The 22,360-nt window shown below is 46.4% G+C and overlaps 1 protein-coding gene across 3 annotated transcripts in view; it reads right to left on the bottom strand.

Annotated features, from left to right (window-relative positions):
* The window catches only part of NFRKB (nuclear factor related to kappaB binding protein), a 461,159-nt gene that overhangs the window by 120,776 nt on the left and 318,023 nt on the right, over positions 1-22,360 (bottom strand). For all 3 annotated transcript variants that reach the window (XM_069224477.1, XM_069224478.1, XM_069224479.1), the window contains one exon: positions 933-1,697. In XM_069224477.1, coding sequence (XP_069080578.1) covers positions 933-1,697 — 765 coding nt within the window. The remainder of the gene's footprint in view (positions 1-932; positions 1,698-22,360) is intronic.

Raw genomic sequence — 22,360 nt, 5'->3', positions numbered from 1 at the left:
ATCCAGTCTGATACCTGAAGAATATTCATCACAAGGTGAGGAATATGCAGTTAGAAGTATCCATCAGAAACACATGGCTTAAGCTGGAATGCTGAAGCACATGATCAAAAAGACAAAGAAACTAAAAGTTAGAAATGCAAAGCAGTGTTGATATCCCTTGCAAGAAGCAAGAACATTCTCACAATGCTGATGTTATTCTGGACCTACTGGCGGAAAATAGGGAAAAGGTGAAAATATGGCAAGTGGTGGATGCATCGTCAACAACTATAAATATCAGTGTTGGATACAGTTTATGAGGCAATATCTGGCCAAACACATGGCAGGCGAGTTGATGGATGGTACAGCAGAGTCAAGAGGTAGGATTTTAACACTAAAACATTGCACACAGATGCTCCCTGTCCTAGCACAGCAATTATTTTATAGTGTTTAAACAGCTTCTGTTCCATCATGGTGCTCAGATGATAATCCAACACACTGGTGAATAAATTATGCACCGAACAGTAGGAATCGCTCTTGTCCACTAAACAGTAATTATGTATCTGCTTGTTTGCATATTATGAGTACAAAAACTGGGTACATTCAAATCAGATACAAACTTTTTAGGGTGCTCACAAAAAGCGTAACATTTATAGGCCACTGAATTTCCTAATAAGTGTTTATTCAATTGTTTGAACTTGGTAACTTATATTTCAAATCTAAAATTCCGCTTCTGCCCACCAATTTGGAACATAAGCATTTAAGTGATCCTTGACTTACTACATATGAAGGTTCAACAAATAAGCAGATATCAGCAGTTTAATACCAATAGGAATTTCAAAGGGGATTTATATCATAACCCACTTTACTCCCTACCAATATCCCATGGTAGGAACGAGGGGCACTTGTTATAATAGAAAGAAAAGATCCATCTATTATATTAAATAAATACTCACAGTTTGTGAAGTGGAGACTACAGTTGTGGTCACAGGCACTTGGCGCATAGTAGTGGTGCCAGGTACAAAGGTAATAGGGCTGCCGCCTACACCAGAGGATACAGCAATCGTTTTAGACACCGAGGCGCTAACTGTTGGCAGAGTCACGGTGGGAGTGTGGATTGAACTAGCTAAGCCCACGGCTGAAGCAGATACCTGCTTGGCAGAAACCGTAAATGTCTGTCCTGGTTTTGGTGGCATCAGCCCTTGAACAATCCTGATTGTGGTCGCTGGTTTGGAGTCTGTTGGTGTGATTGTTCCAAGTGCCTTGCCTTTCTGGTCTGTAAGTGTAGCTCCCAATGCTGGCATCAATCGATATGCAGAACTCACTGATTCTGAAATCTTCAAATCAGAGGTCACCTTAACTGCAGCCGAGACCACAGGACTGCTTGCAATAGAGGTAGCCATGACTGTCTTTACTGGAGAATCTGTGGACTGGACCGAGGTGGAAGGCATGTGCAAGTTGGTCGATAGACCCTTGTTACTAGCACTCCCTGCTGCAGTGAATAAGTCCTGAGAAAGTTTGACGGTGGTGACCTGGGATTTGGCTAGTGTAGCCATCATATCAGGGGTTATGCGCAAGACCGTCTGCCCTTTGGCGTCTGTAGTGATGGAGGATGGAGGCAGGCGCAGAACATCCTTGCCCTGAATTCGAAAGTTGGTCGTTGTTAGTGGAATACTGGTTCCAGGCTGGGCCTTCATACCAAGCTGCCCTGTGATGGCAACCTAAAAAAAATGAAGTAGACAAAATAAATTAACAATGAACAGGCTTTGTAGAATTGTACAGTAATAGGTGATCGAGAAGGTAGAGGAACAGGTGGCAATTATGGAAGGTGATGCAGTTGAAACCTTATCAATGAAAATATTTGAGAAGTTAAGTCAACAGCTTGAGACAGATACAATGAACTGAAATAACTATCTACAATTCATATATGCCTGCATGTTTTAAGTAGAGTTTAGGTTAAGATCAAGATTCTGCTGGAAATCCATACTCTGTGTGCTGTAATTGAGAAGACCACAATCTCTAATATGCATAGTGTTCTAATGACAATAGTGGAGAATAAACCTGACAAATGTAAGGGAAAATGAAGAAGAAGGGGAAAAGCTGGCGATGGAGTGGAGGAAGATGTAAATGTTTAAAAAAAGTGGAGGGAGTTATATGTCATGCCATGAAGATTAAACTCTTTTGTAAGGTAACAAAGTACTTCTAAAGCTAGGCTGAGAAGAACACCAACTGTTTTGAAGCTCCCGTTACCATTTACTATGTAAAAATACACCAGCTCCACGTGAGAGGCTACAGCTAGAGTCAGACTACTGCAGAGACTCGTGTGAGCAGCTAATACCCAGACTAAGAGTCAAAAACACCAAGCAATACCATTAAGTAATACAACAGCACATGGAATACTGACTGCTAATGCTGCACACGGACTGCTGGTGCTTATATACAGCAGGTATGAGGACAATGAATTGAGCACCTCGCTGCAAGGGAACACCAAAGGACCAAGTTCTGGATGGCACGCCAACCCTGTCTGAACATGGATGAGAGGTGCAACACTAATGTACAAGGAAGGTGCATGTTATAAGCAAGTAAGCAAGGGGCATCGCTCAATGTCACGTTTTTGCACTAAATGCACATGTTTTACCAAAGGACACTGATTAGGTCTTGGATTTCTCATCTCCCCTAGCCCACTGCAATGCCAGCATTGAGTAACTGCAGATGAAATAATTTGAATGGTGAGCACATGGTGTTAGGTGAAGACACAATATTGATCAAGAGTGCATACCACTCACTATGTATTTTTAAACCTTTTTAACAGAACACAACTACGTGTAATTTTAGGAATGAGAACGCTTCCTGCCATTCCCTCTTTTTTTGTTTAAAATGACTACAAGTCTACAATGTTGGGTTTTAAGTTTTCCTCCAGACATTCCAGGCTTATGTATCCAAGTACTCTAAGAGCCCCCCAGGAAGATCTTGTTGAACACTGATTCTCTTTGAAATTGGAAAACAGTTCTCACAGTGGAGTGCGCCAATGCCAGTTTATGGACAGGTTAATTTCAGAACTTAATTTAAGGATTCTTTGAAAGTACTCCTACAGGGACTTTCTTTAATGAATTCTAATTTGGGTATCAATTGAATAACTTGTATAACACGAATAAGATATGGTATGTAATTTGTGTTGTTTGTTTCACTTTTTGATTATTCACTAAATTGTATTTCCATTATAAGCATGTATAATTATCAAGATGCTATTGTTCGGCTGATATTCTGGCATGATTTTCAAATTAATTAAATGCCTTTTCTTTAAATTGAAATCTGACAACATGATGAAGTCCACATTTTGTTGTAATACCTAAGTGCATTCTTAATTTATGGTGAGTAAGGGTGATATGTATATTGTATGTAGTTTATACAAAGCCCAATCTCCACTCTCCTGAATAAAGTTTATCCAAATTTTTATCTTGACGGGGTGAAGGATTGGTGTCACAAATGTTCCTTGAGGGATTGAATGGCTCGTGCTCGTGGTGCGGAGGCAAGGGACCTGAGAAGGGTTCTGTCACCCTTCTTTACAAAGGTTTGTTTGCTGTTGGGGATTTTTCATTATAGGACTTGTGATTTTGGCATTTTCTCTCTCAGAATGATTCAGGCATCACTGGTGCCGACTGAAGCAAGCAGGTGTGAATATTCAGCTCTAAGATGTTTGTTATGATGAGTGAAATGATGGGATGGTGGCGTCATGGTGAAGTTCACTACGGATGTCCCTGCTTTAGCATGGCACCAGATGAAGGTAAGGACAGCCTCACCAGAGAGTGGAAGGGTATTGCCTGCATTCATATGGCTTAAGGGTGGGCACTGTAGGAAAGCAGCCTCTTTCTAGCTTGGTTACCCCCACTTTTGGCCTGTTTGGCAGTGTGCTTGACTGTGTTCACTGGGGTCCTGCTAGCCAGGACCCCAGTGACTGTGCTCTCGCCTCTAAATTTGGTTGCTACTAACCTTTTCTCCCCACAATTGGCATACTGGTGCCCTCATGTAAGTCCCTAGTGTGTGGTAACTAGGTACCCAGGGAATTGGGTTTCCAGGGGATCCATATGGGCTGCAGCAGTTATTCTGCCAACCACAGGGAGCCCATGCAAAGGGTTCTGCAGGCCTGCCATTGCAGTCCTGGTCTCACTACAGGTAACTAACTGTACCAGGTCACTGTAAGTCACCCCTATAGTAGGCCCTCTCAGCACTGAGGGCAGGGTGCAGGTACCTGTGTGTGAGGGCGCCGCTGCACTAGCAGAGGTACCCCCACGAACTCCAGCTCCATTTTACTGGACTTTGTGAGTGCGGGGGACCATTTTACATGTGTGCTGGACATAGATCACTACCTATGTTCAGCTACATAATGGTAACTCTGAACTTGGGCATGTTTGGTATCAAACATGTCTGAGTCATACCCCAATACTGTTGCAGGTATTGAAAGTATGATCCCATGCGCTCTGGGGGCTTCCTAGAGGACCCCCAGCATTGCTACCACAAGTCTTGCAGGGTTTTCCCAAGCAGCTGTGTGCTGCTGCTTGATCTGATCAAGCCCAGGAAGGCAGAACAAGGGATTTCCTTGGGAGAGGAGGTAACACTCTCTTCCTTTGGAAATAAGTGTGACTGGGTTGGGAGGGGTAGCCTCCTCTAGCCACTGTTTTTTGCTTTGATGGGCACATTTGGTGCCCTCCATTACATAAACGAGTTCACACCGGTTCAGGGACCCCCAGTCCCTGCTCTGGCGTGAAACTGGACAATGGAAAGGGGAGTGACCACTTCCCTGTCCATCACAACCCTAGGGGTGGCGCCCAGAGCTCCTCCAGAGGGTCACTGGGTTCTGCCATCTTGATTCCAAGGTTGGCAGGGAACTCTAGGAGCATCTGAGTGGCCAGGGCAGGCAGGTGACATCAGAGGCCCCCTATGATAGGTAGTTACCTGGTTAGGTGACCAAGCCCCTTCTTTGGGCTATATAGGGTCTTCCTCTGGGGTGGGTCCTCAGATTCTGCTTGCAAGACTCCAGCAGGACTCCTCTGCATCCTATGCTTTGACTTCTGGCCTCAGGAACCGCAACTGGTCCCTCCAGGAACGTACAAGCTGCAGATCCACGAGGATGACTCTTCTGCAACATTGTATTGGGAACTCCTGCCATCTTTGCAACATTTCCCCGGCTGTGCATCCTAAGAAGACTGCAACTCTCCAGCCTGCACGAGAAGAAGATGGAATCTCCCATGGGGTGAAGGCATCACTCCCCTGTAACTACAGGTACCTAGCTGCATTGACGACTGGCTGCGTGGAACTCCCCACATCCTGAGTGATGTTGGTCCTGCATCCCAGGGTGGTGGTCCGGAGAGTCTTCCTTGGTCCTTTCTATCAACTGTTGCACTTTGGTGGTGGTAAGTCCCTTCCACTCCACGCAAGACAGTACCCCCGTGCACAGCGTCCTTTGCAGCTGCCAAGGCTTGTTGCTTCACCTCCAAGGAGAACTTCAGGCGACGTGTAGCTCCAGCCCCCAGCACTCCCTCCTGCAACTTCTGGACCTCTGCGTGGTCCTCCGGCGACATCAGAGCAACTTCTGTGGTGCTGTGTGGGCTGCTTCTGTGCTCCTGTCCTGTGGGTGCTGCCTGTGCTACTGTGGGCATTCTGCGACGCGGAGGGTCCCCTGTAACTCCCCCTCCTGTCTAGAGTCTTCTTGGACCTTGCTGGTCCCTGGCAGCACCCCTTTTCCTCCAACTGTGAGTTTACCTTTGCCAAGGCTTGCTGGTGGAAATCCTTCACTGACATTCATCTACAATCCAGCTTCCAGCGTGGGGCACCTTCTGCACACATCAGGAACTCTTCTCCAGCTTCCATTGTGGGGCACCTTCTGCACACATCAGGAACTCTTCTCCCGCTACTGTGCTGCAGTGCTGACCCGTCTTCTAATTCCAAAAGGTACCTCTGGGTACTTAGTATTAATACAAATAGGGTAATATGCAGCAGTCAGGCAGTCAACTGTAGTTTATAGAGGCTGTATAATTCCCTTTTACTGTGCAACCCTCTTATACTAACATAAGACAAAACTGCTAAGGATCATGTCCATCACCCAGTACTGTACCAGTACACAGAAATAAACCACCCATTCCCAAATGAAGAGCTCTCATTATTCTAATGAGACTACTGGATTTGGGCGGCAGAATCGCCTGCGGTGTGGGAGACGGAGTCTAATCCACTACAGGTGACCACTGTCAGCCTAATCCGGGTTTTGCTCCGGCTTATTAGCAGTGCCTCATATTCACCCAAGAGCAGGGATGATTGGCCAGCCGAGAGCAGGACACAATTGACTCCTCAGGGTCACTCAGATTGCATCAGTTTCTCTTAATTACATTGGTCTCACGTCTACAAGGACAATCAGAGGCAGTATATGTTTCAATAAGGTTTGTAACGAAGCAACTGCATCTTAGATAGTAAGGCATGTACTGCAATAACCAGGACGATAAAGTACGACAGGATTCAAATTGTGATAAGGAGGGTGAAGCATAGAAATAATTCTAACATATTGGCACTAGAGTCAACAGACTACTTCCTACCTAGGCTATATTAGAGCACAACATGTTCAGCTCTACTTCTGCCCGTCAGGTTCCCCGGGGAAAACATCATCCCCCATACCCGAGCACAGGCCTGAAGTCTCCATAAGCAGCTGTAGCAAAGCGTTCGGCAATCAGCATACAGTCAGGGTCATCTGGCTGGAATTTCCCTCTAACGTGTATGGGACAGGGACGTTTTTTTTTTATAATAGACCAGCTGATGTTCTAAGAAAATGTCCCTACGTAAGGATGTGTATGTTTCTATGAATACCAGAGACAAAGCGTTACCACGTTTACAGGCAACATATCTTACTGCAGCCTTGAGAAAAGCACAGAGTGAACAAAATGTATTTCTTAAGAACACAGTGCTGGCCTAAGCAAAGAACAGTCAGATAGAGAAAAGTAAAACAAGACCGCAAATGTGGCTATTGTTAAAATAATAAAAAAAGCTGAATAAAATATATCTGGGTTAAAGTGCACAGCAGCAGGCCTAGTGTGCTAAAATAACGTGCATGGAGCTATTACTAAAGGTATGCTACATCCTGCAAGCAAATAGAGGACTTTCATTTAGCCCACCACTGTAGATCCCAACTACATGATGTAAATCAATTATGGGATGATATTAACTCAGTCCATCCCACAAATCTCCCAACAATTTCTCCTTTTAATCTTTGCCTGACCAGGACCATAAATGTTAAGCAAAATATCTCAGAATTTTTTTTAGAACCAAATGTTTATTATTTTCATTAAATTTGAAGACAGTACACACACAACTGAGCTCCGACACCATCAGTAATACAGTTACAGAGCAGAGGACACAATCCATTGCTGGACAACCAGTTTTCAGTGTTACATTACGATAAAAGTCGTGGCAGGCCCACCATTTCCCCCATATTATGTAATGTTTTTCTGGGCACCCTCGAGCTGCATAAATCGATTTTTCTTGATGCGCACACCAATCAACCACCTCCCTTCACCCCATAAAAGAAGGAGCTCCAGGAAGCCTCCACCTGCGAGCAATATCTCTCTTAGCGACAAGGCATGTAACTCCTACAAATATCCTGTCAGCACAGGGGCACATTCCTCCAAAAGCCAAAATAATATGCAACATTGGGGTTCACTTCTCTAGGATGGCCAAGGACCTCGGCCATTTCCTTGCCAACCCTCTCCCAAAAGGGTTGTATTTGGGGACAGCTCCAAGTCACATGGAGGAAGTCTTCCCCCCAGGAGGCAACACCTAGCACAGGCGGACCCCGCTTTGCTGGACATCCTCGACATTATTGTCGGGGTCAAGTAAGATGCGTGGAGGTACTTGAATTGCAACATTCGCAGCCTAGCTGAGATGGCTCATTCCAGGGAGGCCAATCGTGCCTCCCACCAGTCTCTTCATCCATCTCCTCCACCCAGTGCGCCCACTTCTGTCTCAGGTAGTCAAACCCATCTGGGGTGTTCATAAGTAGATATTTATAAACTTGAGACACTGCTTTCCTCCCCAGGCTCCCAGTTAACAATTTATCCTCAAGCGGTCTATAGTCGGGGAGTTGGCTATTTACTGGAACGTGGGCACCTAAGGCATGGCGCAGCTGCAGGTATTGGAAAAATTGTGTCTGGTGTAGCCCATACTGTTCTCTCATGTCCTGGAATGAAACAAGGCTATCCCCTGGGTACACGTCTCCTAAGTAAGTAGCCCCTATTAAGTCCCAGTGCTTAAAGCCCTTTAATGCAGTGAGTTGGTGCAGTCAGTCTCCGTGCCATAGTGGGCTCATTTGAGTAAAAGGCCGACCCAATTTTATAACTTTTGGGGCCGTCCTCCAGCAACCCACCACCACCCGGGTGTAAGAAGCAGTCTTGACATGAATCCTACCACCGTAAAGAATACCCAATAGGCCTCTGAAGCCCACCTCATGGATCTCAAGTCGATATGTTGGGTCATCCCAACCTTCCGCAAACCAGTCATTTATGGGCACCACCAGGGCAGCTAAATAATAGATATATAGATCTGGGACTCCCATACCCCCACATTCGGGGACTTCCGTGAAGTGTTAAAAGCCACTTTATGCAGCCCTCCGTTCCAAATGAAATTGGTAAATTTTGTTGTAAGAGCTAGGATCCACGTCCTCAGTATCTGGTAAGGGTAATTCGCAAGGGTATACCTGTATCGGGGAGCCACATCATTTTGAGGAGGGCAGTACGTCCAATGGGGATTAAGACGCGGTCCTTCGTATGCTGCATGTCCCTGTCCAGACGCGCTGACAAGTCCCTAAAGTTTAGTACCCACACTAAGTCAGGCAGAAGGGAAATGTGGAATCCCAAATATTTAAACGCGTTTCTCTGCACTGGGAATTGGGGACACCACTGTCGACCCTCCGCATCCCCATTGACTTGCACCAATGTTGATTTTTGGGCATTAACCAGGAGCCCTGAAACCTCCCCAAATCTCTCCAGTAGTTCCAGGCATCTGGGGCCCAGCACGGGCGGATCGCTAAGAAATACCAAGACGTCATCCGCATAGAGCGCCACTTTGTCCTCCACTCCATCTCCCCATTTCCAGCCCCACATCAGAGGATCGTTCTGCAGCAAGCATATCATTGGCTCAATCGCTAGCGCGAAGAGCAGCGGGGATAAAGGGCAACCCTGATGCGTTCCTCGCTGAATTGGAAATGTCTGGGAGAGCACCTCATTTACCCGAACCTGGGGTATTGATACAGGAGACGGATCATCTGGCGGAGCAATGGCCCCAGCCCCATACGTGCCAGGATCACCTCCATGTATTCCCATGAGATCGTGTCGAATGCCTTACAGAAATCTATATGGAGAAGGGCCGGGGACCACTGGAGTACGAGCCATGAGATAAGGCCACCTGAACTCGTCGGATACAATGCCGCGTGCTCCTGCCAGGCCTAAAGCCGCATTGATCCGGATCAATGAGATGGGTCAGCGTATGCCTAAGACGTATAGCCAGTACTTTGGCCATATATATATCTTTGTCAGTATTAATGGGGGAGATTGTCCAATATGACGCACAATGGTCTGGAGCCTTGCCCCTCCTTGAACAGGACCACGATTGTAGCGCAGTTAGGTTCACGGGGAAAGGCCCCCCATTGACAGAGCCTCACCATAAAAATTCAGGCGAAGATGTACCAAAAGTGAACAGAATCTTTTGTAGTACTCTATTGGGTACCCGTCCGCTCGGCAGTTCTTCCCCCACTAAGCTCTGAAATGGCAGCATCCACCTCCTCCGCTGTTAGGGGCTGGTCTAGGTCCTGGGCAAGAGTAGATATGTAGTTGGTACTGGAAGATCCCAAAAAGGGAACTATTTTCCACCAGGCGTGGGAGGGGGTCTTTAGCATACAAGTCCTGGTAGAAGGCCGCAAAGGCCTGGGCAATCGCTACCAACTACACTTGGTTGTTTACCTCTCTATCTCGTATGGCAGGCACAACTCTAGCTGCTGCCCCACGTGTCACCAACCAATAAAGCAGTTTACCTGACTTATCACCCATCTCATACACTCTCCTAGTCGAAGCCTGCCAACATTGTTTGGCCTTCTCAAGGGATATTTGGGGTAGCTGTGACCGCACCAGGGCCAGTTGGTGTTGTACTACTGGTGCATCCGAGGGTCTAACTCGCCCCTCCAGCTCCAATATCTTAGCCTCAAGTTGTTCACATTGCACCTTCTGGTGTCGCTCCTCCCCACGAATATAGCTTTTAATTACGCCCCTCATTGTTGGCTTACAGGCCCACATTGCATCAGTAGAAAGCCCCAAGTTCCCCCTCTACAAAACTGGTGCACCCCGGGGACTTCAGATGGCAAGCACTGAGCCTTTAGATCGGTTGATGAGTCTGGGTCACAACACCCCAATCCGCAATCAGTGGAGCATGGTCAGATATACCCCGAGGAGGGATCCGAACAAAGCTCGAATTAATTACGTCCATCGCCGGAAGGCCACACAAGGTCGATTCGGGCGTCGGTGGGATGAGCGATGGACCGAAGGGTGTAGGCACGATCGCACGGTTGCCACACTCGCCATACATCACAAAGTGCCCACGAGTCCGCCCACAACTTAAGGCTCGTCGAGCGGGTACATCGGGCAGAGCTGGGCTCCGCAGAAACATCCCAAAATGGGTCTGGCACTGCATTAAAGTCACCCCCTACCAGTGTGAAGCCGGCTGAAGTAACGCCAATAGCGATCCAATTACCTCATAGGTAGGCTGCAACAGATGTGGGGGAATGTAGCAGGGCACCAAATGATACTGCTTGGCCTCCATCGGATCCTTTACTCCAATATACCTTCCCAATGGGTCCTCGTGAACCTTAGTAACAGTCAATGGTAATGACTTATGAAGCAGCAGGGCAACTCCCCGGGACCCTCGCATAAAACCTAACTGGTAGATCCCATCATAGATCCCATCATATTCAAAGTGCCCTGAAAAGGAACAACAAGTTCGTAGTAGGTGTGTCTCCTGCAGTAGGACAACCCCAGGGCATGTTTCTTGATGTATCTAAGTACTGGGGCCCCTTTAATGCGGTCTAGGAGCCCAATAACATTCCATGAAATGATTGAAATCATACTGTGCCCAAGAGTATAAGTGTCTGGCCCACAGGGCACTCTGGCAGGCAAAGGACAGTATGTGAGGGGGTGGTGGACCGCGCAACCAGATGCTTTCACTCCATCACCCGGTCTATGGCTGTGTCTCAGGGAAAAATTGTGTGGAACATCTGTGGTGCACAAAATCTGCATGTTAACTTGAAAAAAGCATACAATACTAACTACTGTACTAACAAAAACATTACCCTTCCCCCCCAACTCCACCCCCTCCCCACATTTCCACCCAAGAAGCATCGGTCGCCCCCTCGAACATCCTAACCTAGGGTAACTCCTGGAGGTGTTAGGCGATCTACATCTGGATACCCCCCCCTCTCATGTACGGATAATCCGCCTGACAGCTTCAATTACAGTAGTACTAAACATAAAATGAGAGGCATCACCTCGCACTCACAGCCCCAACCTCGAACATCAACACAATCTTATCCCCCAGCCCTCTCAGGAGGGGAGGACCGAACATCACTGCACTTTTGTCCAAACATATAACAGTACTTGTTACAGTGGCATTCACATTTCCATGGTTCAAGACCGCATCCTGGCACCAATCAAGAAGGACACACATCATGGTTGAAGATGGCCGGAGTGTACAACAGAGAAGAGTCATGGGTCTCTGCCCACACTGGATCCAGTCCCGGGGCCGGGCTCGCTAGGGCGTCTCTTCCACCACAATGCCGGGGGTGTCTCCGCTTGGACCTCCACTGGCGCTCGGGAGCCTCCACGCTAGGCCTCGGCGGCAGAGCATCAGCACCGTTCACAAGATCCGCTACCAAACCACTCCTGGGATGCAGCTCAGTCGCCCAATCACATGCCTGTTGTGGCGTTTCAAAGAACAAGGAAGAAGCACCATAGATCACCTTAGCCGGAAAGAGGAGCATGTAGCGTACGTTCAGTGCCTGTAGTTTCTGCTTAACTTCCTCGTATGATCGCAAACGTTGTTAAACAGCACGAGTATCGTCTGGGAAAATTAGAATTTTGGAATTAGAATCACGGTCTCTGTAGGTGAGGAGTGGGAACACCACCAGTCGGGGAGGAGCCCCCGGTGGAGGCCGCCTGACGAGTGCCCAGGGCGCCCTTTCCACCACAAAGCAACTCGAGAGCTTGCCCTCAGGGACCCATGATCAGAACCAGGTGTCCATAAGGTCTTCCATTCTGCCTCCTGTTATTTCCTCCGTCAGCCCCACCAGGCGAAGATTGTTTCTCCGTGACCGATTCTCTCCGTCCTGGGCCCTCTCCTCCACGCCAGCCACCTTTGAGGTGAGCTCCGAAAACTCTTGTCTGAAGGGTGGTCACCCCATCCTCCACTGTAGAAATTCTAGTCTCAGTCACCCTTTCAGACACTCACCTGAATCCGGATGCACCAGGGAGAGGTCCACACGGGCTCCATCCACCTTTGACTTCATTGACTCCCTTGAGTCTTGAATTGCCTTCAGAAGCGTTGCCATGTCTGGTGGAGGGGGTGTCCCGTCTGCATCCTCTGTCACACCCGATATCTGGCCGTTGCTGGAGTCCCTGGGTGCTGTGTCTCTCAAAAAGAACAGTCCCTCTTAGGAGCAGGACCAGGGACCCCGGAGGCCGAGGGCTGCGCCAGCACTCAGTTCAGCAGCCCCGCCTCAGAAACTGATGAATGCAAGGCGGTGACAGGAGACACACGCGCAGTGCACCAAATACCCCCAGTTATATCGGCTCGCTCCCACAGACCATCAAGACCTTGTCTGGCCCCATCTTGAGCTCGTGATGCCACCTCACAATCAGAGATAGGCCTCACCTCACTGCAGGGCCGGGCCCATACAGCCCCGACTCCAGGGCCCCCACAACCACCATGCGGCGTGCCCAGTCCAGCTGCCCCAGTCTGCCGCAGGACAGCTTGCCCACCAGGGAGGAGATTGCCGCTCCCGGCATATCTGTAGAGCCAATGCATGTCTCCTTAGGAAGGGGGGGGGGGTCACTGGTCACCCCCCTTCCCCCCTTTCCAAAATCATCCAATGCGGAAGTAGATTGTTGGTGGGGGACCCCTGGGTTCCTCACATATCGCAGTGGCCAACCGAGGCAGCAGCCAACCAGGCCGTACCGCCAGGTGGCCCCTTCACAGGTCACCTCTCTGGTGCCCCCTCAGCGGTGCATGGCCCTCCTCACTGTTTCTTTTCCAGCAATCGGACCCCCATGCAGCCCACCTTGACACCTGCCTCTGGGTCACCGGACTCCAGGGTCGCCCCCAGGGGGGCACACTCGCCTGTCGTGCCCCAAACTCCAGCGCCGGACCCACTAGGCGGCAGCTGAGGTCTCTGCCGGGGCAGACACGGATTGTTCCAGCCAAGGGGGGGGAGGGAGGCCACCAAGGCAGCGTGGTTGCGTCCTGAGGCCTCCAACATCCACCACCGGGTCACCCTGGGTCACCCCCACTTGTATGTCCTGGTGGGACCGATCTGCTGTCAGGCAGGATCGTCTGGTGATGAGGAGGAGCGGGAGCTCCCTTAGATTGCTTCCGCCATGATGGTTCACCTGGCCACGCCCAATATCTCAGAATTTCCAACCCAATGCAGTACCCCAGCTAAGTGGACTATGAATATAAAAAATACAATAAAAGGGCCTCTGAGCTGCCAGCTTACTTGCAGTCACACTGTGTCTCCTACTTCTTCATCCATTACACCGGTGAGCGATGCGTCCCATAACACAATAACTACACTTTGGTGGCCAACACGCACAATACATGAACACATGGCACAAAGGATCTAATACAAAGAAAACACTTCCAAATGCAGACCCCTCGTGCAACCCATTTAGGCAAGGGCTTCAGCTCCCCACAAAGGCATAGTAAGTGTTTTATAAATGTGGCAACACAATACAAAGAAGGTGATTATGTAGTGTGAATATGTGGTGTTGTGAATGAATTAATAAAATGTAATTTGTAAAGTGCTACAGCTCACTGGATTCACTGGCCGCAGCCGAAGTTTTAGAACAGATCCATCACTAATGGATTAAAATCAGGTAGGTTTTAATCTTTTTCCCGAAACACTGTAATTAACCAAATTACAAATAAACCGACAGAGGGAATTCCAAAGTTTAACTGATCAAAATGAGAATCATTTCTTCTTGATAGAGTGTGGGCTTGTGTTGATTTTGCTTTGTGAAGCAGACAACTTTGAAAAAGTGTATTTGTGAATTGGGAGTGAGAGCAGTCCAGATGCGCTCTGATGGAACATGTTGAAATATTAAAAATGAGCTGAGCAGCGTTTATCTGTAGGTATTACAAGAGATAATTACGAAATCCTAGGTACTGCTTAATCTAGTCAAATTAAGAGCCAAAATCAATGTTATTTGGGAAGGAACGTTCAAGACAGTAAAAGTGTTAAGTACTCAAAGTATCTGAACACAGGTGGCAGTTACACTTGAGTGCAAAAGGATAACTGATAGCCATAATGAACATCAATATTTTTGCAGAGTTTAAAGGTCAGGCCACTAATTGGGGTGTCCAAGCACCAATCGTTTACTAAAAAAAGGAGTGGTGACTAATGCCTGCTTGTGTCTCTTGGCCAAGAGATCTCATCCCTCTCTAGTGCAAGGGTGATTAGCATCCATAAAATCATGGATAAAATCACCAACAAGGTTAGCGGCAACCAGAAAATGCTCTAATCGGTTGTATATGCCATGAGCAGCTGAGTAAAACGTAAAGTCTGCTTTTTTTCCTGTGCTTTTCTCTCAAAACGTCCACAAGACCCACCAAGTGCAAGCATTAACTAAAAGATGAAACCATGTCATGGTCCCCATATCTGGGATGTGAGCCATCTCTAACTTCATCCAGGACTATGTTGATGTCCCCTACAACTATCACCCCATCCCACAAAATAAAAGACGTCTTGCATTATAACCTTCTGAAAGCACTCATGACCTTCATTAGAAGTATATATGGATTTATTTGTGTATACAATGGGGCCAACATTAATTACCAAGCTCAGATATCCTCCTTCTCTGTGCCTTTCAAATGGAACACTAAATATTGTGCTAAAGTAAGATAGTACCAACCTTTTCTGATTACTCAAGGCAAATAATCTTGTAGGTACTGTTGAGATATGAGTGTTCCCTGCCAAGTAAACATGCATGCTCCACTATCCATAGTACCTGACAGTGTGGAAACCAATATCCTTACTTTTATTTTGGTCCTGGAGTCATGCTAATGTAGTGTGAGTGCAGAGGCCTAGGCCTGTCCGTGGCAATGTGATGTACAGGGCCTGTCCTGTCATCTTGAGGGAACACCAACTATGCCCTCCTGATAGAAAGTGGTTTACTGTCCCTGTTATAGGTAACACAAAGTGGTGGTAGCAAATTACAGTGTTTTACGAGCTGTATTATGAACTGACCATTTTGTCTGTGCCAGTCAAAGCATGGTCTTCTGACCAGCATGATGTAAAGTTCTGCTGTTTTATGAGACTCAGAACCATGCCCTGACATCCCAAGTACATGTAAATATTGGTGAACTCTAAGGAGGGTACCATGATAGGAACCCAGGGAGGGAGTGTTGTGGTGTCAGGCTCTCTTTTCCATGACACAGGTTTTCCCTAGACACAATCTGAGTGCATCTCCAAATTTAATTTCAATTGTTTCCCTGAGACATTCTCCTCAGCCTTCGATTTTAAGGATACCACTGTCATCAACTCGAAGTGTTATTCCCTTGAGTGGATTAAGTCTGTGTAAGCCCATGAACTTGCAGTTCACTCTTCACAAAGCTAAGGCTGAGGAAGAGGAGAAGCCAAGGAGTCTGAGAGGGAGATATTGAGATTAGCTCTCCAGGAATAAGAGGCGGGAGAGAGAGGAGAAATGGGCTCAGGAAGAAGAAAAAGGAAGAGAGACTAGAAAGAAAGAGAAACGCAATGGCAGGAAAAATAAAGAATGGGAGAGGGAGATTTGGAGAGGGAAAGGATAGTCTAAGAGAAGCGAGAGCTCAGGGTGGCCACAGAGACAGTTACATCTGGAAATGGCAATTCTACCTCCAACTTAGGAGGAGACACACACATCCCAAAAGAGCTTGTGCATATGTTTGGGAAGGCCAGGGTATTTTTGGAATGGTTGGTGAGTTTTGAAAGCTCATAAACCGTGCAGACTGTACAAGATGCAACAGTGGAAACCAGTTTAATGAGCCACTTGCCTACAACAGGAACAGCAGTCATTGGGAGACTGCATGGTCACATGAACTATGAGCGAATGAGGGATGCTCTGATCAGTTTGGATTGAAGCCAGCTCATTACCTTTAGAGATTAAAAGAAAGCAAGAGAGCAGATGGTGTTCCGTTTGACACTTAGATTCATGTGTGCTCTATGACTAAACTGAGTGGATAAGTGGGATGGAGGACAGCGAATTTCAAGCCTTTAACAGGTTCAATAGTGACAGAGTGACTCAAGAAGGAGTGCTCTTCCCACTTCCGCAGTAGCAGTCAGACTTGATAGAGAAGAATCCAGAAAAGCTAACATAGTTGGCTGAAAAAAAAATTCACTAAACAGATTGACGAACGGCAGCATGGCTCTAAGCCAAAGGGAAAGATGAACTCTCAACAGATTAGTTGCAAACCAGCACGTAAGGGCCAGAACAATTAGAAAGGGTCCAAGGGAGTAGAGAGGCTAAAAAGGAATTGGATTCAAAGATAAGAATACAAGGAAAAGAGAAGACAGGATTTTTTTCTGAACCCAAAGTGATGGACTTGTTACAGGCGTGATAAGGAGTTACATTACAAAATCGAATGTCAAGTGGAAAACCTTGTGCCAGCCTCATCCATCATACAGTCGCGACTCGCCATGGGTGTTGGGGGGGAGGGAATATTTTACAAGAAATCACTTACCTCCGCTCCTCCATCTCGCTGCAGGCACAGGAACCTGTGCAGGCTCTCTCCAGCCCGGCAACTGTGTTGCTGGGCTGAAGAGACCCTTCTGCGCATGTGTGTTTGGCTCATCACCCCCGTGTCCCTGCCCCTTTTCCCCAAAACAATAATAAACAGGAGAAGCCGCACCTGCCATCATAGCAAGTGTGGTAACACTGTGGGTGAATGAACAGTGAGGTAATGTATATATAAAAAACGAATTTATTGTTTTGATTAATTAAAATCATAAATATAAGAATCAACTTCCAAGTCATTTTGAAAATATTATCAAGTGATACTGAGCAATATAAACTTGCACATATATTTTTAAAACCTTGTGGCAAGGCAACATTGAGCTAAATACAAAATCGTGAGCTTGTACATGACTAAAAATATTTATTTTATTCCTAACAAATGTATTTATAGAGAGTACAAATTCCATAAGAGTACTCTAATGATCCTACGATTGGTTGGCTTAGTTCAACAACAGGGCAGAAAACAGAAAGGTACATTGAAAAAATATGTATGCTGCAAACCTACTGTATGAAAGTGTAACTAAAATCTTTTTGTATACACAATCACACTCAACATTCAGACCTGGGTGTCACAGTCCATACTGATTCAGATGTTCCACTCAAGTGCTTCAGGAGGCATCCGATTGCCTTGATCCTTCTTACTTCATTCTCTACGGTCTGGCATGAGTTTCAACTGTTACCTTCTCCAGTCCATCAGTGCCACATTGAGAAATTAGACTATACTGCACATCAGCTGTGCATCCTGGCCCACAACACAGGCAGTAGTTGCCTCCTTTATTGTCTGAATCCCCTATCTCAAAATCTACTTAATAGATTGAGCTTTGGGCCAGCCAGGCAGGGGCACACACAATACATGAGATAGTGATTCACTCTTGTAGCAGCATCCTCTGCAACTTTTACATGGCTTGCAGCATGTGAACTCCAATTTAGTCCGATGTCACCCAGCACGCACAGTCGGAATCTTAATCACATAAGTTTTAAACTTATCTCTGTTTTCAGGTTTCTTGTCACATAGCTCTGAGCCTTGAGTAAGTTATAGGTGGGTAAGCTTGACAGCTCTTCCATATTCTCCATGAATGAGACTAACTGGACTCTTTGGCTGTTTTCTTTTAGGAATTGTAGCTCAGTGTACTGTCCCAGAACTCCGTGAGACTCAGCTAACCTAAATTTAGGGCAACATTCTTAATTCCATTTGTATTGTAAATTTTCTTATTAGACCAGAGTTCTTTCCATAGCACATTCTTGAGCGTCCCTATTGCAGCCTAAAGCAATTTTTAATAAAGAGTAAAAATCACCCATCATGGCACTTCAGGGTGCATTTCGGGAGCCCACAGATTAATGTAATGGCAGTAGACAGTATGATCTCTAAATCTTTGTTTAATTTGTTACCATAAGTTGATGATTGCAAAATTATAAAGATCTAAAAAGTTCCGATATGGACTTTCCAGATGGGCTACGTAGTTTTAAATACATTTGGCGATATTGGGATCGTAGATGGCTAGCTCTATTTAGCATGACTTTGCACTGCATTCTATGGGGCAAGTGTATGTCTTGTCAGATCATCAGGTACTGGTACATCTTGACTTCTTTGCTACGGTCCCCACTAATTAACCACCTGAGACGCTCTTTTGTTACTTCAAAGGAAATATTTTCGTTTTTGATACATTTAGCTTTAAGTCATCATTGATGATGTACCTGTGGAGACAAGCCAGGGAACATCATAGGCCAATGGGTGTACAGTCCAAAATAACTGTATCGTCTGCATATTGCAAGCGGGAAAAGCACAGAGTCCAGTTTTAGGAATGAGGCCCTAGTTTTTTTAAATGCTGGGATTAGGTGTGCTGAACAAACTGAAAAGGAGCTGGACCAGTACAGAGCCCAATTTTAACACGAAATTGGTAGAGATATTCCTATCTAGTGCCATCACTAACTTCACCCGTAAAGCATGCCCGTGTATAGTATGCGGATGGCAGATAACTGAGTCCAGAATGCCCAAGTTTTTTTAGGCTGCCCAAAGTACAGCTCTATTAACTTTATTGAAGGCAGCTTTGAAGTTGAGCTCACATTCATATAGCCATGATGGATTGCCTTTTGTGCATTAGGTTGTGCAAGTACATTAGCAAATGGGAATGCAGATGCGTGCAAAATGTTTAGTCTTGCTGCAGAGGAGAGCAATAGTTCTATAGTTTTTTGGGTTATGGAAGCTTTCCTTTTTGTACAATGGATGGAGAATTGAGCCGTTCCAGGATTGAAGGTTTGTTTGCATTTCCAGAATCAAACCGTACAGAAGGCAGAGTGGATTACCCAAGACTTCTGGTTTAGCTTGAATATGGAGGTAATGTTTGCACCAGGGGGAATAATACCCCCACTTGTCTCCAAAGCTTCAGTAATCATCGCTGCCATGAATGTTAGTGCATTATTGTTCTTTGTGCATATGTAGGGATGTCCTTGATGCTCGTCGTGGTAAAGATAAGAGACACACCGTATCCAGATGTCTAGCTCAATGTTGTTAGTCTCAACTTTAAAATGCTCCACTGCATGGACTAAACATCAACATTTTTTATTACCATGCTGAGCAAAGAAGTCCCTTTTGCACTAAACCTGATAGCAATGAACATTTGGGACAGGCATCCGATGCTCTTAAGCACATTAATCTAAATATCATGAGGTTTATCATGAGATTGGAATGTTAGTGTCAGTGGGTAGAAGTTTTCTGTCATGAGGGATACAGCCACATACACGACAACGGCTGAGGATAATTTTCAATTCAAGGAGATGCTGCCTGGTACCAATAGCACCAGCTTGGTAGCCTAAGGGGACAACACTGAGTAATGACGGCTTAAGTTGAAGTGGAAATCCACAGCAGGTCTGCCATGATCAACATAGGGATGAGGGAGAAGTGAATTGCTAAGTCTCTTTTACAGTGATTTGATTGCACCTGCTACATTACGAGGACCAGAAGCCTTGACCAAGTCAGTCGAGTTGAGAACAGCACAGGGCTGTTCATCAGCTCTCAGGAAGAGATGGGGACCATTCCAGATTTGAAAGAACCAGAGGCAGGCACTGAGTGAATCAGTGCAGGCTCGGAGAGGGCCCAGGCCACGGCGTCCAACGCCCCTACTCCTAAAGGAGAGAAATGCTGAAATTTTGAAGTGGACCAGTCTGGGTCACTGCCAGAACTGGAGGTTTGTTAGCTGCTGGGACACCTAACGGAGAGAAATTCAGCCATGCACATGTTTAGTGTTCTACTCTTGTGTGAATTCAGAAGCAAACCCACAAATAGGGCAGGAAGGGTGTAGTAAGAAGGTATTACGTTGGCTGGGAGGACGGACCGCTTTACAGTAAGCTTGTGAATCATCAACCAGGAGCAGGCAAGATTCTAGTGGTTCACTTAGTGCAGTTGGATTTCCTGTTGTCACTAGCCCACAAGGTGCCCGTAGGAGGAAACTTAGCCACAAGAGAGATCCCTTGTCAGAAAGACTCTTTGCTCCACTGGCTAGGAATATACAAAGACACAAAGAGGTTCTGTAGGACCAATCCTACGAGCCAATTGAAAGGTAAGACCACAGCACTATTGGTACCACTGCCAGTTGTAAGTGTTCTATTTGAGCAGGTGGGCTTTGACATTGTTGGTTAGTCTAACCCGCTATCAGTATATCTTGGCTGTGGTGGATCATGTCAGCAGGTATTCACAGTCGTTACCTCTGAGGAGTACACCTGCAGGCGTAGTAGGTAAGGCACTCCTATGTATCTCTTTACAGGGGTTTAAAAAAACAGTGATTTCCAACTTGAGAATAAGCTTTATCTGCTCTTACACAAGGGAGGTGTGGGAGCAAGCTTGCATGCCTACAATCTCTCCATGGAATACCGCCTGGAAGTCAATGGTTTGTTGAAAAGGTTTACCAAGACCCTTAAGACCATAATCAGACTATGCCAGAGAACCTCAGGATGAAGTAGGTGAAGGTGGTTTCAGTACCTTATAACCTCTGTTTTGGTACACAGTGCATGTCACACTCACCTGAATCAGAGAATGGTGGGGAGGAATATCTGGGTCACCTCAAAAGAATGTGGTGGACTAAGTGATTGACCTCAGGAAGACGATGTTGCAATATATTAGTCAGGTGAAGAAAATCCATCAAGTAAGCCCAGACCTCATCAAGGAACAGGACTGATGAAGGATCCAGCTGACCAAATCGGAAGCCCTATGCTCAAGAGCTTTGGTATTTAAGATATGTGGGCTATACAAGGTAGTGCAAATGGGTTTGGAGGTAAAATACATGATGGACAGAGGTGCTACAAGAGAACAAACGGGTGTTACATTTGACCAGGCTTAAGCCATATCTCCCCAGAGATTTCAGAATATCATAGCAATGACAGAGGAGATTGAGGAAGATAGTAAGCCACTTTCTCACCTGCTGTACAGTGACGTAAAGGATGATCTGCAGATGGCTTAAATCTTGCTTCTGAAAGTGTCTGAGCAGGAAAGAGAGTGTAGAAGTACTAGGGTGATTTTCCGATTTTTTTTCTGATTTAAAGGTTGCTGACTGCATGTATAAATGACACAAATAAAATAGATGGTTTTCCAGTGAAAAGCAAGGATTACAGAATGTCTGGCTGAGTTCAGAGGTTGCCAAGATGCTGGACTTGGGGGTGCTGCAGAACTTCGGCCGGCAGTGTTAGTGCCCAAGCAAGGATCCCCAGAGTTGTGCTTTTGTGTAACTATCGGGCTCCCAAATGAGGTGACCAAGATCAATGCACACTCCATTCTCAGAGCTGATGAGCAGGTGGATGATGCATCTCACAACTGGTGTACCCTTGATCTGACCAGTGGCTATTGGCATATCACACCAGCACCAAGGAGATGACTGCATTCTCCACACAAAAGAGATTGTACCGCTTTAGGGTCATGCCCTTTGTGTTAGAGAATGCTCAGTCACATTTCAGCTCCTAGTGAACTATGTTCTCAGAATTGGAAGAGTTATGCATGGTCTACTTGATGACAATGCCATCTTTAGAAATCTGTGGAAAGCCCTTTGGAGACACCTAGAACAGGTGTTGGTCAGGATAAAGAGAACAAAACCAACAATTAAGGCAACCGTGTTCTAAGTGGGGCAGTCTTGATCTTCCTCCTGTTCCTAGAAGTATACTTTCTCTTGGGGCCCAGGTGTTGTTGGAGGATCCACCTCCCCCGGTTGTACGTCTTGCTCCATTAAGGCTTGGGGCTTAAGTGGGATGTGATGTCCCTTGAGGAGATTGTCAAATTGCCTCGTCGTCTTCATCAGGGCCTCCATTTCAGCTTGAAGCATTTGTTTCTTTCT

This window comes from Pleurodeles waltl, chromosome 3_1, assembly GCF_031143425.1.
Source record: "Pleurodeles waltl isolate 20211129_DDA chromosome 3_1, aPleWal1.hap1.20221129, whole genome shotgun sequence".
NCBI lineage: Eukaryota > Metazoa > Chordata > Amphibia > Caudata > Salamandridae > Pleurodeles > Pleurodeles waltl.
The sequence above is the reverse complement of the archived record's forward strand: the minus strand, read 5'-3'. Positions and strand labels throughout refer to the sequence as shown.